The following is a 12,667-nucleotide window of genomic DNA, read 5'->3' on the forward strand; positions in this document are numbered from 1 at the left end:
TTCTGGGAATTTCTAGAAAATTGCTCAGGGAAATTCTTTGTTTACAGAGGGTAACAGAGCTGGATGCATTGGTGTCCCATGAGTGCAAAACTCAGAACACAGCTCAAGGAGTCAGATCTATAACTCAAGGTCTGGGGCAACAGATGTGGTACACTGAAGCTGAGAAGCCTCTAACTAGCCTAAATTCATTTCTGTTTCCCACTGTGGTGAAATGGTAAGTGCAACAGGACCCTAACATAACATTTTCTTTTTTTTTTAATTAAAGTTTATTGGGGTGACAATTGTTAGTAAAAATACATAGATTTCAAGTGTACAATTCTGTAATACATCATCTGTATATCACATTGTGTGCTTACCACCACTGACTCTGGGTGGTGAACATAACATTATCTTATAATACTTTGTCTCCTGAAGGATATCTGAAACATGAGTACTCTAAGAGTTGGGACTTAGAGAGGACTATGAATAAGGCTGACTGTATGAAAGTTCCAGAATTTTGATATAGGAGAGGCTTTTAAAAAAAGGTTTAAAAAATTTTTTTACATTTGTTATTAAAGATTGCAATAAGGGAATGGAGGGAGTTTTTTCTTGGAGCTATGTTTGTCTGACAAGTGGAGAATTCAACTTAAATTTGGAGAAGAAGCTATGAAAATTAAGAATGCATTAAATCTCCTTTTAGCCACCCAATATGACTGTTCACTTCACCTGTTCATGATTCGTTTGAAAACATCCAGTTGTTCACACAGTTAGACAAAATGCTAGATAGAGTTGGAACTCTATGTAAGGCAGGGACTGAGAAGGAGGAAAACTAGCCTCTTGTAAGGCTAAATTTTATCTGCCCTGCCAAAGAATCAGAATGCAAACATTTCAAGTCAGGCCTTGGATAAGTCTTAGCTGCTAGACTAGACTCAGAGGAGTTTAGTCTTGAAAGAAAGGACAGATGATATGACATTATGATCTCAAGTTGTTAAAAAAAAAAGTTTGTAATAGAAACCAGGGAACAACCTAGTTATGCCAAATGAGTCATATGCAATTAGAAAGGAAGCACTACAGGGAGCAGTATAGGGTAGTGCAGACAAGTAAATAGCAAATCACAGGATCATTGCAGTATTGTAAGAGTTAGAATGCAAGTTATGGTAGAGGTACATAGACTTTGCTTGGAGTGCTCAGGAGAGAAGACTTCAGCAGCTCCTGAGTTGACCTAATTAGAATTGCCAAAGAGCTAATAACAATTTTAAAGGACCTCTGTGTACTTTTGGGGATTTTAGAGGTCAAATAGTGGTCATTCCCCAGATCATGACATTACCGCTGCTTTATCCTACGGGGAAGGCAGCTTAGTTTCCAAGAAGAGGATTGGTCCTTAATGACAACTCATTAGTGTTTCATTCTGGAGGATCAACTAGTTGAAAAGCTTGTATTTCTGATTTCTAATACCGTTGTCAAGAGTCCTCTGACAAAGCCTGAGCCTCTCATTTCAACCCTCACTTTCTCTAGGCAAAAGGGGTAGAAACTGATATGCTCTATGTATCTTGGAACTTCACTGTCCCTGATGAATGTATTTCCATAAAGAGAAAACTTTCAAAGCACTTACACTATTATTATTTTTATATCACTTATGAACTGTTTAGAGCTAACTAATTAACTCAGTTTCCTGTGAAAAAAATCTACAGTGATAGAACATCTATTTATCTTATGGTGTCAGAAAAAAATAATAGATTCAGATAATACCAATCGCCTTCATCACCAACATACTATGTCTCTAACATTGCCACCCACCATGACTGGCCTATTATCCAGTTGACTAAGCCACTTTCTGTCTGTGATAGTCTATGTTGGACTTTAGAGAAAGTCCAAGAATCCTTTCTCTCCCCCCATGCTCGAGGATGGAGAATACTGCTGTGAATTAGTCACTTTCAGGGCATTCTATCTGCTTCCATATAAAAACATGGGATTTTTCATTGTATTATAAGAGAGAGTTAACAGTCAAGCATGTATAACCTATTTTCTGTCCTTCCTTTGTAGTGCTTGCTATGGAGATCTTGTGAGTAAAATCACTTTTAGAAGCTCCAGGCCTGGTCTGAAAATTATTTGGAGCAAAAAAGTCTAGCAATTGGAGAAACACTTATTATCAACTCTCTTAAATCTAACTCCTGCAGTTTCCCAGTTACTTTTTTTTTTTCAAGATTCTAGGCTCAGAGGGACCAAGCAAAAAGAGTTATCCTGTAGTTCAGCGTGACTGTATAAATTTTTTTCATTGGCTTAGAGGTAGAAAGGGGCAAAGCCTAATAGTAAAAGAGGAATTTATTTGCTGTTTATGTGGGTATTTTTTTCTGAGAACGTTATGGAGAATTGTAATTGATCAAGACAGTACCTATATTTCTGGTTCTTTTTGTCAATTAACATTACCCGAGTCTATTAGCAATTGTCTGTTTAAAAGAAATACCTCATTCTTTTTTATTTTTTTACTATTAGTTTCAGATGTACAAAACAACATAATGATTAGACATTTACTCAACTCAGAAAGTGGTAACCCCAACAAGTCTACTAACCCTCTGTCTGACATCATACATAGCTATTGCAATACTATTGGCTATATACCCTATGCTGTACTTTACATCCCATAGATGATGATGATAGATAGATAGATAGATAGATAGATAGATAGATGATAGATAGATAATTTTAATTATAATTGACATTCAATATTATTTTATATTAGTTTTAGGTATACCGCATAGTGGTTAGGCAAGAAATACCTCCTTCTTGTATTCCTTAATATGAGAAATCTCTCAAAATTGTATTTTCTTTGTGTATGTCTCAGACAAAAGTGCTGAAATGAGGGAGATGAACATAATAGAACTATGTTAAAAGTGGGAATAAGTACTTTCCAACTGATTCATCATGCACACTGCCAATTCTTCTAAAATTGAGATCACCACCTTCTTCCTGATTGGAATCCCAGGACTGGAGCACCTCCATGAATGGATCTCAATTCCCATCTGCTTCATGTACCTGCTGGCCATCCTCGGCAATTGCACCATCCTCTTTGTGATCAGGACAGAACCCTCGCTCCACGCGCCCATGTACTATTTCCTCTCCATGCTGGCTATCTCTGACCTGGGCCTGTCCTTCTCCTCCCTCCCCACTATGCTGAGGACCTTTGTTTTCAATGCTACAGGAATTTCTCCAAATGCCTGCTTTGCTCAAGAATTCTTTATCCATGGATTCACAGATATGGAGTCCTCAGTGCTCCTGGTCATGTCCTTCGACCGCTTTCTGGCCATACGAAACCCTCTAAGATACAATTCTATCCTCACCAATGCCAGAGTCGCCAAGATGTGCCTGGTGTTTTCCATTAAAAGCATGGTCTTAATGCTCCCGTTTCCTTTCGCTCTCAAAAGTTTGACATATTGTAAGAAAAGCCAACTTTCTCATGCTTATTGTCTCCATCAGGATGTCATGAACCTGGCCTGCTCTGACAACTCAGTTGACTTTTTCTACGGTTTCTTTGTTGCCCTCTGTATGCTGTCAGACAGTGTGTTCATTGCTCTGTCCTACATATTCATCCTGAAGACCGTGATGGGAATTGGATCCCATAAGGAGCGGCTCAAGGCCCTCAACACCTGTGTCTCCCACATCTGTGCTGTGCTCATCTTCTATGTGCCCGTCATTGCTTTGGCCTTTATGCACCGCTTTGGCAATCACAAATCCCCAAGTGCCACGATCCTCATTGCTGACATTTTCTTGCTAGTGCCGCCTCTGATGAACCCCATTGTATACTGTGTGAAGACACAGCAAATTCGTAAGAAGGTTCTGGGAAAATTGGGTCTAAAATAAAGGTATGGGAGAAAGTGAGGCAGGGTCAGCTGGGATCAGAGAATAGTTACACTGTTTACAACACAGGGAGGTAAAGATTGTGCCCCCTTCTAGAGAAGGAATATTAAAGGAGCTGGAAGCTAAAGGATGTTACCCCAATCCAATTATTCATTTTCTTTCAGGCAGCCTTCAGACATGTTGTATTTGTTAAGAGGTCTTCAGTCAATTTCATGCAAGTTCTTGATTTCCCATTTAAGTGAAAGAAGTTTATTGTCAAGTATGAGTTTGCTCTTCCCTTCATAATCAAATAGGGACAACGAGTGATTCTCTTTAGAGCTCCCCTAACCTTGAATTATGATAATAAGTTCCCTTATAACATTCTTTAAGACAGACCATATTTTAATCTATATTACAACAGAATTCCAAGAACTTATAGTTACTAAAAGGAGATCAGAGATATTATTCTGTTATTGAAAAGAAATGGAAAAGCTAATAGTACAGTGATTTTTAAAGCATTGATATTTATGATTAAACACTCTAGAATATATGCTGTAAAATAATGGCTTTCATGCTTGTTTAGGTACTTGGTATTTTGAACTATGATACAGTCAATTGCACTAAACAAGCTAGACATATTTTTAAACTAGCAGAAAATAGGACCATATATTAAGCAACATAAAATAATATGCATGCACATATGTTTCCATTTAAAGAAGACAAACAGCAAACTAAAGATGATTGGCTATCTCAAATTATGAAGCATGATCAAAACATACAGTAAATGTTTAAATTTTTTTAAAAATTACAGTAAAAGACACATTGCCATGAATCTCCCTCAAAATACTCCCCCTTGCTTTGAACACACATATCCCATCATTCTTGCCACTTCCTGAAGCAGTTCTGGAAGTCCTCTTTCATGAGTGTCTTTAGTTGAACTGTCATCGCTGCCTTTATGTCCTGAATCCATCCAAAACATTTTCTTTTCATGGTCATTTTGACTTTGGGGAAGAGCCAGAAGTTGCATAATGCCAGATCTGGTGAATAAAGTGGATGAGGGCACACTTAAAGTTTTTATTTGATAGAAATTGCCATACCGGAAGTGATGCGTGACATGGAGAGGTGTCATGATGGAAGATGAGGTAAAGACACTCATGAAAGAGAACTTCCAGAACTGCTTCAGAAAGTGGCAAGAATGATGGCATAAGTATGTTCAAGGTGAGGGGGAAGTACTTCGAGGGGGATTAATGGCAATGTGTCTTTTACTGTAATATTTTTTTTAATTTAAACATTCACCGTAGTTTTTTATCACACCTTGTATTTTCATAAAATTCATGTGTTCTTGTTCATCTGTTATTTGTGAGTACTTCATAGCAGACAAAGTTATAAAACATAAAATTTAGAATAAGTCAACCAACCCTGAAAAACTTGTACTGTGAATTGGGAGAAAAAAGTTGGGAGTAACAAATTTCAATGTTTTACTACCTGAGGCGAACTCACAAGTAATTAATATTATTTGTTTCAAAAAAAACATTTTGAAGAAGCTGTTCTCTGATGAATAAATATTCTTATATATTTTGTGCCCCCGGGTGAGTTCAACTGAGTTCTTTTTGTTCAGTAGCTGACCCTGTCCAGAACCCATAGCTTAATCAAGGAAGGGAGGAACAATCTTTCATGCCATAATTATTAGTTCACATGTCTGTCTCTCTTACTTGAATTTTGTTTTCTCAAAAGAACTGTAGACATCAAATTTGTTGGCAATCTTCAGTACTTGTACAGTGTATATAAATTATATCTTGATAGTAGTCTAATATCTTTTCTAACTTGTTTGAGAAAAAAATCAGAACAACAACCAAAAAAACTTTGAAAACTCAGACTATGATAATAAATTACAAGCACACTGAACATTTGGAATCATAGAAAACCTATTGCCAAATTCAGTAAGAGGAAACTGTAAATTTTAAGTCAAAGAAGGTGCCCTGAAAACCAGGTCATGTCCTGTACAAGCACAAGAAAAAGAAAACAGGTTGTCTAAAAGCAGCATGGAAGAATACTTATCCTCCTTTTAGTATTTGCCTTCAACTCACAAATTTAAATCTTTACAAGACAGAAGTGGCCTAAGTCATAAGATGTGAATAAATGTTGTTTCTGGATCAGAAGAGTAAATAGACTAAAATTTGTCTGTTTTCCTCAATTATAATATAGGTTTAATGCATTTACAATCAAGCTCACAGTAACATTTCATTGAGAATTTACCAAAATAATTCTAAAAATAGATTTATAAGGGTAAACTGGAGAATGTAAGATAAAAATAAACAGGAACTGTAATAACATTTCATGTGATAGTGATGTTTATTAAACAGCTATAAAGTTGTGTGTAGTTTGCTCAACAAATCAATGGGAAGAACTGAGAAATAGAATAAATACACTGCAATGTACCATACATCATATGAAAATTATATATAATTAATGAATATCAGAACATCATTGAAAATAGATTGATTATTCAAATAATAGTGGTAGACAAAAATTGCAATCTACTTATAAAACCATATTTGTGTGATCTCTTATCAAACACAAAAACAAAAATAAATTAATAATTAAGTGCAAAGATAATTTTTTAATTCACTTAAACATAACTAAATAAATTATCTCTTGTTGGGAACAATTTTCTAAGGAAATAGCTATAATGGAAGAGTGTTATGTGTTTTTATTCAAAAGCAATTAGGTGTATGAATAACATTTAAATAGTTGTAATTTGGAAGATAATAACATAGAATATTTTCAGTGCCTACCAGGTATCAGATATTGAGCTATAAATTTGCCTGTATTAACTCCACTAACTTTTACAAGAATGTAAGAAAGTAGATCTTAAGATATTACTTCCCCCTATTTTGTAAATTAAGAGGTTAAAGCTTTGAAAAGTTAAGCAACATTTCTAAGATACAGAAATATAAAGTGTTAAGAGCTTGCGTTTAAATCCAAAGCCTAAAACCTCATCCACTACACTAGACTGTCATTTTTGCCTCCTTCAAAACTTAATAATTTACATTCTAGGAATGTAAGAATATAATCAAAGGTGTGATCAAATTGGTATTTATAAGAATATATATCAAGGTTTATTTTCTATGATAAAATACTGTAAACTACTGAAATGTTAAATAATAAGAAATGGTAACATTAATCATGATATACAAATAATATCAAATATTATTTACTTATGCAACACAACATCAACCACTAAGTGATATTTACTAAACACTGCATTAGATGGTAAGGATTAAATGTAACATAAAACATAGGACTACTATCAAGGAGCTTACAGTTGGTGGTGGGGAAAACAAGTAAATAAATAATTAAATTTGTCAAGTAAAGTAGATAAGTTTAAGAGATGTAAGAAAGCACAAATAAAAGAATAGCAAATTGCATATTTTAATGGAGAATGAAAGAAAAGCTTCCTGGAGGAAGTAAAGTCTAATATAAAATATGATTTAATAAAAAATGAATAATATCAACAAATAAGATACACATTTGACTACACACTATTACCCTAGTTTATGAATATGTACAGAGGTCTGACAATTAAGTTTGCAAACTTGTTGAATTGATGTTGCTAGCCTTTATGGATATCAGAGGGATTGTTCATTATGAATTTGTACCAAATGGACAGTTAACCAAGTTTACTATTTGGAGGTGCTGAAAAGGCTGTGTGAAAAAGTTAGACGACCTGAACTTTTCTCCAACAATTTGTGGCTCTTGCATCATGACAATGTACCAGCTCACATGGCACTGTCTGTGAGGGGATTTTTAGCCAGTAAACAAATAACTGCATTGGAGCACCCTCCCTACTCACCTGATCTGGCCCCCAATGACTTCTTTCTTTACCGGAAGATAAAGGAAATGTTGAAAGGAAGACATTTTGATAACATTCAGGACATCAAGGGTAATATGAAGATAGCTCTGATGGCCATTCCAGAAAGAGTTCCAAAATTGCTTTGAAGGGTGGACTCGGCACTGGCTTTGGTGCATAGTTTCCCAAAGGGAGTACTTCGAAGGTGACCGCAGTGATATTCAGCAATGAGGAATGTATCATTTTTTCTAGGATGAGTTCACAAACTTAATTGTCAGAGCGGCATATGTGTGTGTGCACATATGTTGGCTTACTAAAAAAGATTAGATCATATATCATATAATCTCTTATTAATAGGATGTGAATTTTTTTATCATTTTAATACTTTTATAAATTTTTCAATACATTCACAATATTTTAATTATATACAGTATATGTGTGTATAATTATATATGTATATATGTGTGTCATTTATTATCAAAACAACCTCCAAAATATTAAATACATTTCTTGAAATAACTATAAAGCACAAATTCTTTTACTATTAACAATTACTATAGGGATGAAGTACAATGATGAAAATGTTTTTGTATTGAACAGTTGAGTTGCATTTTGAGCCAGATATGACAAGTATATTTAGAGTAATACAAGATGAACATACACATGGCAGACTGTCTTATATACTGTCATAAAACTGGAAGAATGATTGCACATATCTATAATTGTTTACAACTCTTAGAATTCAGAATTTTTCATACTTTAAAAAGACCCTAAAAACCTTGAGTTATTACCCTGTATTCAAGCGCAGCTATATTTCTGAAATGACATGTGTGACTATTCACTCAATGTGGAATAAATAATGACCATAAATATAGTCACATCAGTTCCTGTTAGCTTTTGCTGCCAATAAGTTTTGGTACCAAACTTATGAAAAAAAAAATTAGTTCTTTTCCAGATGTTTTTCAATGAATTATGAATAGAGTTGTTGATCTTTAAAAAGAAAAGAAGAGAAAAGAAAACTTTTAGAAAAGTCTTCCAAAGAAGCAATTAAAGAGCTATTGATATTAATAAGAACTGATGAGGAAAAGTTTGGCTGGTTAGATTACCGTGTGATGTGAGATGTCTGCTCTGCCACAAGTTGATTCCAGGGTCAGTGTCTGCTATAGTGTGATGCTCTCGAAGGGAAATTATCTCTTCTTTCCTGTTTCATAGTTCATCTCCACTGGCCTTTCTTAGCTGCTGTACAAGCCCTCCTCCCTGTCTAGGCACAACAATGTCTGGGTTCAAAAACATGAATATTGAGAACAATTGTTTGGCATTTTATATCATCCCCTAAAATCCTCAGAGAGTTCCATGTCACTTCATCTAGCACTTCTAACATGCTCAGTTCTGTGGCAGTTCTCTCTGCCCCATCCCCATGCCTCTAATCTTAGCTAAATCACATATCTGAAATTCTTATCTAAATTCACAAATTCTCTTAAGTCTCTTCTGGTTGTTTTATTCTGGGCTTACTAGCAGACTGTCTGACTAACAAAAAGGCTTCTATCCTTAATCCTTGTTTTGGAACAAGATATTTAGAAACTAGATGTATTTTGGGACTCAAACTTTTGTATCCTGGTTGTGTTTTATCCTGTTGAAGGGAATAGAACCAAAGACATATTTAGTTGGCCATAACATGACAATGGAAAATTGAAATTTGAAATGCTTAATTGTGTTATAATGGAATACAAACACTTCCCACAAAGTGCATAAGGCCAAGACATTCTGGGTGCAATGCTGGCCTTAGAGTCTGAAAAACTGAATTTTATTTCCAACTGCTCTATTTCCTGGATGATCCCACACTGATTATTCTCCACTTAAAATACTGGCTTCCACCACACATTGTTGTGTGGAGGACACAACCAACGAGATATCAAAAACACCTGAATTTGCTGTATAAAAGGGAAATCATACAAATAACTTTAACTAGCAAAAATATGTGGATACTGTTGTTAATGATTAGAGAAAAGGGGGTTGGCGTTTGGGCAAAGCAGAGTCACAAAGCTGTCAGTGCTTGAGTTGAACAAGAAGCTGAAGCAAACAAACCAGAATTTGGGAGTGGTAGTCCCCTTCTGCTAGGAAAAGGAAGTTGATGTAGGGGGCAGAGACAGGTGGCTCAGATTAGCCTGTCTGTTTGGTCCACTGTGCTCAGAATTACCCTGAGTGGAACTAAAGTTTCATAACTCTGCGTGTGAAAGACAAGTTAGGAGCATTCTCCCTATATCCTATCAATCCTATACTGAGGTTACTTCTTCACAAAACAAATATTATTAGTAAAGTTCATCCAAAGATTTTCTATGAAAAAGCATCAAGGTCGCTGTGAAATTCTACAGTGATGAATACACCAAAAGGTCAAGGAGCCTAACAGCTAGGAAGAAAAGGAACAATTTAAGAAACAAGGACAAGTAGAGAAAAGGGGCAGAGTGGACACTGAAGAGGGACTGTGAAATCAGAATCAGAACTGTACTAGAATGTGTAGGTAACAGGAAAAATAATGACGCAATGTTTCATTTTTATATATTGGACTCATTGGAATATAACAAATAGCAACTGGAACTGTGAAAGTTTCACTTTTACTAAGGAGAAAAGGGATTAAAGAAAAGATAGAGGTTGAATAATACTGTATGTCAACTATAATTATATATACATATAACCTCGGGACACGGAGTAGAGTGCGGGAACAGATTCGGTGGAATTGTAATGGATAAGCATGATGTCGGGGGTGGGAGGGCAGTGGATGGGGGGAGGGGGGTTGTTACTTTATGAGGGTGAAAAGGGTAACTATTGCATTGTTCTGTACACCTGAAACTAACAATAAAAAAAAAATTAAAAAAAAGAAAAGATAGAGGTTTCAGGGAGTGCATTTGTAAAGAGATGGGGCTCTCTAGAGGTGACTCTAGGAACTGAAACCAGTGTGCAAGAATTTTCTAGTTTTAAATTACAAATTTCTATGTGCATGCCTTTGTGCACATCTATAGCTTTTCCATTTACCAGCTCAAGGGAAAAAAACCCATTGCCTCCTGGGAAATTTAACCACAGAAATAAGTGATTTTGTTCAGCTGAGTGTAAAAATAAAATTCTTGCCATTTAATTTTTTTGTCTAAGAATTACCGATTTTAAGCAGATAATCAAATTGTTCAACTGAAATAAAATATGTGCTCTTAATGTGCACAAGTGTCCATGTAATTGCTTTAAATGTTTGAAGAACATATACAAAATTAATTTGGCTTTGAATTGCAGTTTGTTTTTATGTTAACTTTTGATAAGATTAGTGGAAAATTATTCTCTTCTTGCTGCTCTTATAATTTAATTGAAACTGCCTCAGTAACCAAATGCCTGAGGATGAGATGGACCCAAATCCTTTTCCTACTTAAATATAATTATGTACCAGCAATTCCTTCCCTTCAGTCTCACCCTCCTCTAAGTCCTCTCACATTGGGACCCAGTGAACCTTTAGACTGGAGCAGCCGGAGCATAGCGTGGCGGATGGTCTTGGTCTTCAAGCTGTAAATGATAGGATTCAGTACAGGTGGTAAGAGCAAATAAACATTGGCCAGAATGCTGCAGACTACCCTGGAGCTGGAGTTCAGGAGGCGGTGTGTAATGGACAAGCTGATCATTGGCACATAAAAAATAGTGACAGCACAGAGGTGACAGACACAAGTGCTGAGAGCTTTTTGCTGCTTCTTAGGGGCCACAGTGCTCAGGACAGTACGGAGAATTAGGACATAAGAGAAAAAAATGAACAATAAGTCAGTGCCAGTCAGGTAGAGCTGAAGAAACATGCCCAAAAAGCTGCTGATCCAGGGGTTGGAATGTGAGTATTTGATCACATCTGGGTGGTAGCAAAACGGGTGGGAAAGCTCCTGGCCCCCATGAAAAGATATACTGTTCAAGGCTAGAGCCACAGAAAGGATGAAAATGACTTGTCGTATACAGATGGCCAGTCCAATCACCATGATCATCATGTCTGTAAGGACAGTGGCATACTTCAGTGGGTTACAGATGGCCATGAAGCGATCAAAGGCCATGACTACCAGCACCGAGGACTCCAGGAAGGAGAAGACATGTACAAAGGTCATTTGAATGAGGCAAGCTTTAAAGCTGATCTCCCGGGCATTAAACCAGAGAACCCCAAGCACAGTGGGGAGGGTTGTGATGGTCAGACATAAATCAACAGCTGACAGCATGGAGAGGAAATAGTACATGGGCTTGTGGAGACTCTGTTCAACAACGATGACAAACACGATCATGCTGTTTCCCAAGAGCGCAATGGTGTAGAGACAGCAGACAGGGATAGAGATCCACACATGAGCCAGTTCCAGCCCAGGGAATGCAGTGAGGAGGAAGTTTGAGGAGGAGGATGTGGTGTTATTGAAAATTACCATGGCGGGTTGAGGACACACCTTGAAAAGAGAGACAAAAATGAGAGTGTTGGTCGTATTAATCCTTGTTTTTCAAGCCCTGACACTTTTATAAACTCTTCTCAAATAACATAATTGTTTCTCTTTATTCAAAACCCCCAATCTAAGTATGGCACCTATCACATTATTCCACAGTATCTTGAATTTTTCTTGTCAGAACCTGGCCTAATTTTTCTTCCTCTACTTTGTCCCAATTATAACCATCAATCTGTCTAAACTCATCCTCACCCTACTGCCCAGAGCCCTGACCTAAAGTATGAAATGCTTATAGTCTTATGTTGCACACATGCACACACACCAACAAAACAACAACTACCACAATTACAACCAATGGGTCTTTGTATTAAGTCTCCAAGCTATATAACTTGCACCAGAAACAATGGCGAAGCATGTACGAGCCCCTGGACACCTTTAATAGCAAACTTCATGATGTTCTTTCTGGAAGCTGGTCTGAGATATTGTATCCAGAGGCATCCTTGTACTTGAATCATCAACCATCATCTCCTAGTAGACTCTATTAGAAGTCTTCTTTTGGGCTGGC

General features: G+C 36.4%; 2 protein-coding genes across 2 annotated transcripts; one reads left to right on the forward strand and one right to left on the reverse strand.

Annotated features, from left to right (window-relative positions):
- The first annotated feature begins 2,901 nt into the window (after positions 1-2,901).
- Positions 2,902-3,837, forward strand: LOC109377960 (olfactory receptor 51A7-like). Its single transcript, XM_019634434.1, has one exon. It carries the CDS (start codon positions 2,902-2,904, stop codon positions 3,835-3,837), a length of 936 nt encoding a protein of 311 aa, XP_019489979.1.
- Positions 3,838-11,112: 7,275 nt separating this feature from the next.
- On the reverse strand, positions 11,113-12,108 carry OR51T1 (olfactory receptor family 51 subfamily T member 1). Its single transcript, XM_019634440.1, has one exon. It carries the CDS (start codon positions 12,088-12,090, stop codon positions 11,113-11,115), a length of 978 nt encoding a protein of 325 aa, XP_019489985.1. The 5' UTR covers positions 12,091-12,108.
- Between the last annotated feature and the right edge of the window lie 559 nt (positions 12,109-12,667).

This window comes from Hipposideros armiger, unplaced genomic scaffold (genome assembly GCF_001890085.2).
Source record: "Hipposideros armiger isolate ML-2016 unplaced genomic scaffold, ASM189008v1 scaffold_1663, whole genome shotgun sequence".
NCBI lineage: Eukaryota > Metazoa > Chordata > Mammalia > Chiroptera > Hipposideridae > Hipposideros > Hipposideros armiger.

Bases quoted from the DNA above. Each gene is read 5' to 3' on its own strand.
- LOC109377960 (XM_019634434.1), top strand. From the start codon at position 2,902: ATGCACACTGCCAATTCTTCTAAAATTGAGATCACCACCTTCTTCCTG.
- OR51T1 (XM_019634440.1), bottom strand. From the start codon at position 12,090: ATGGTAATTTTCAATAACACCACATCCTCCTCCTCAAACTTCCTCCTC.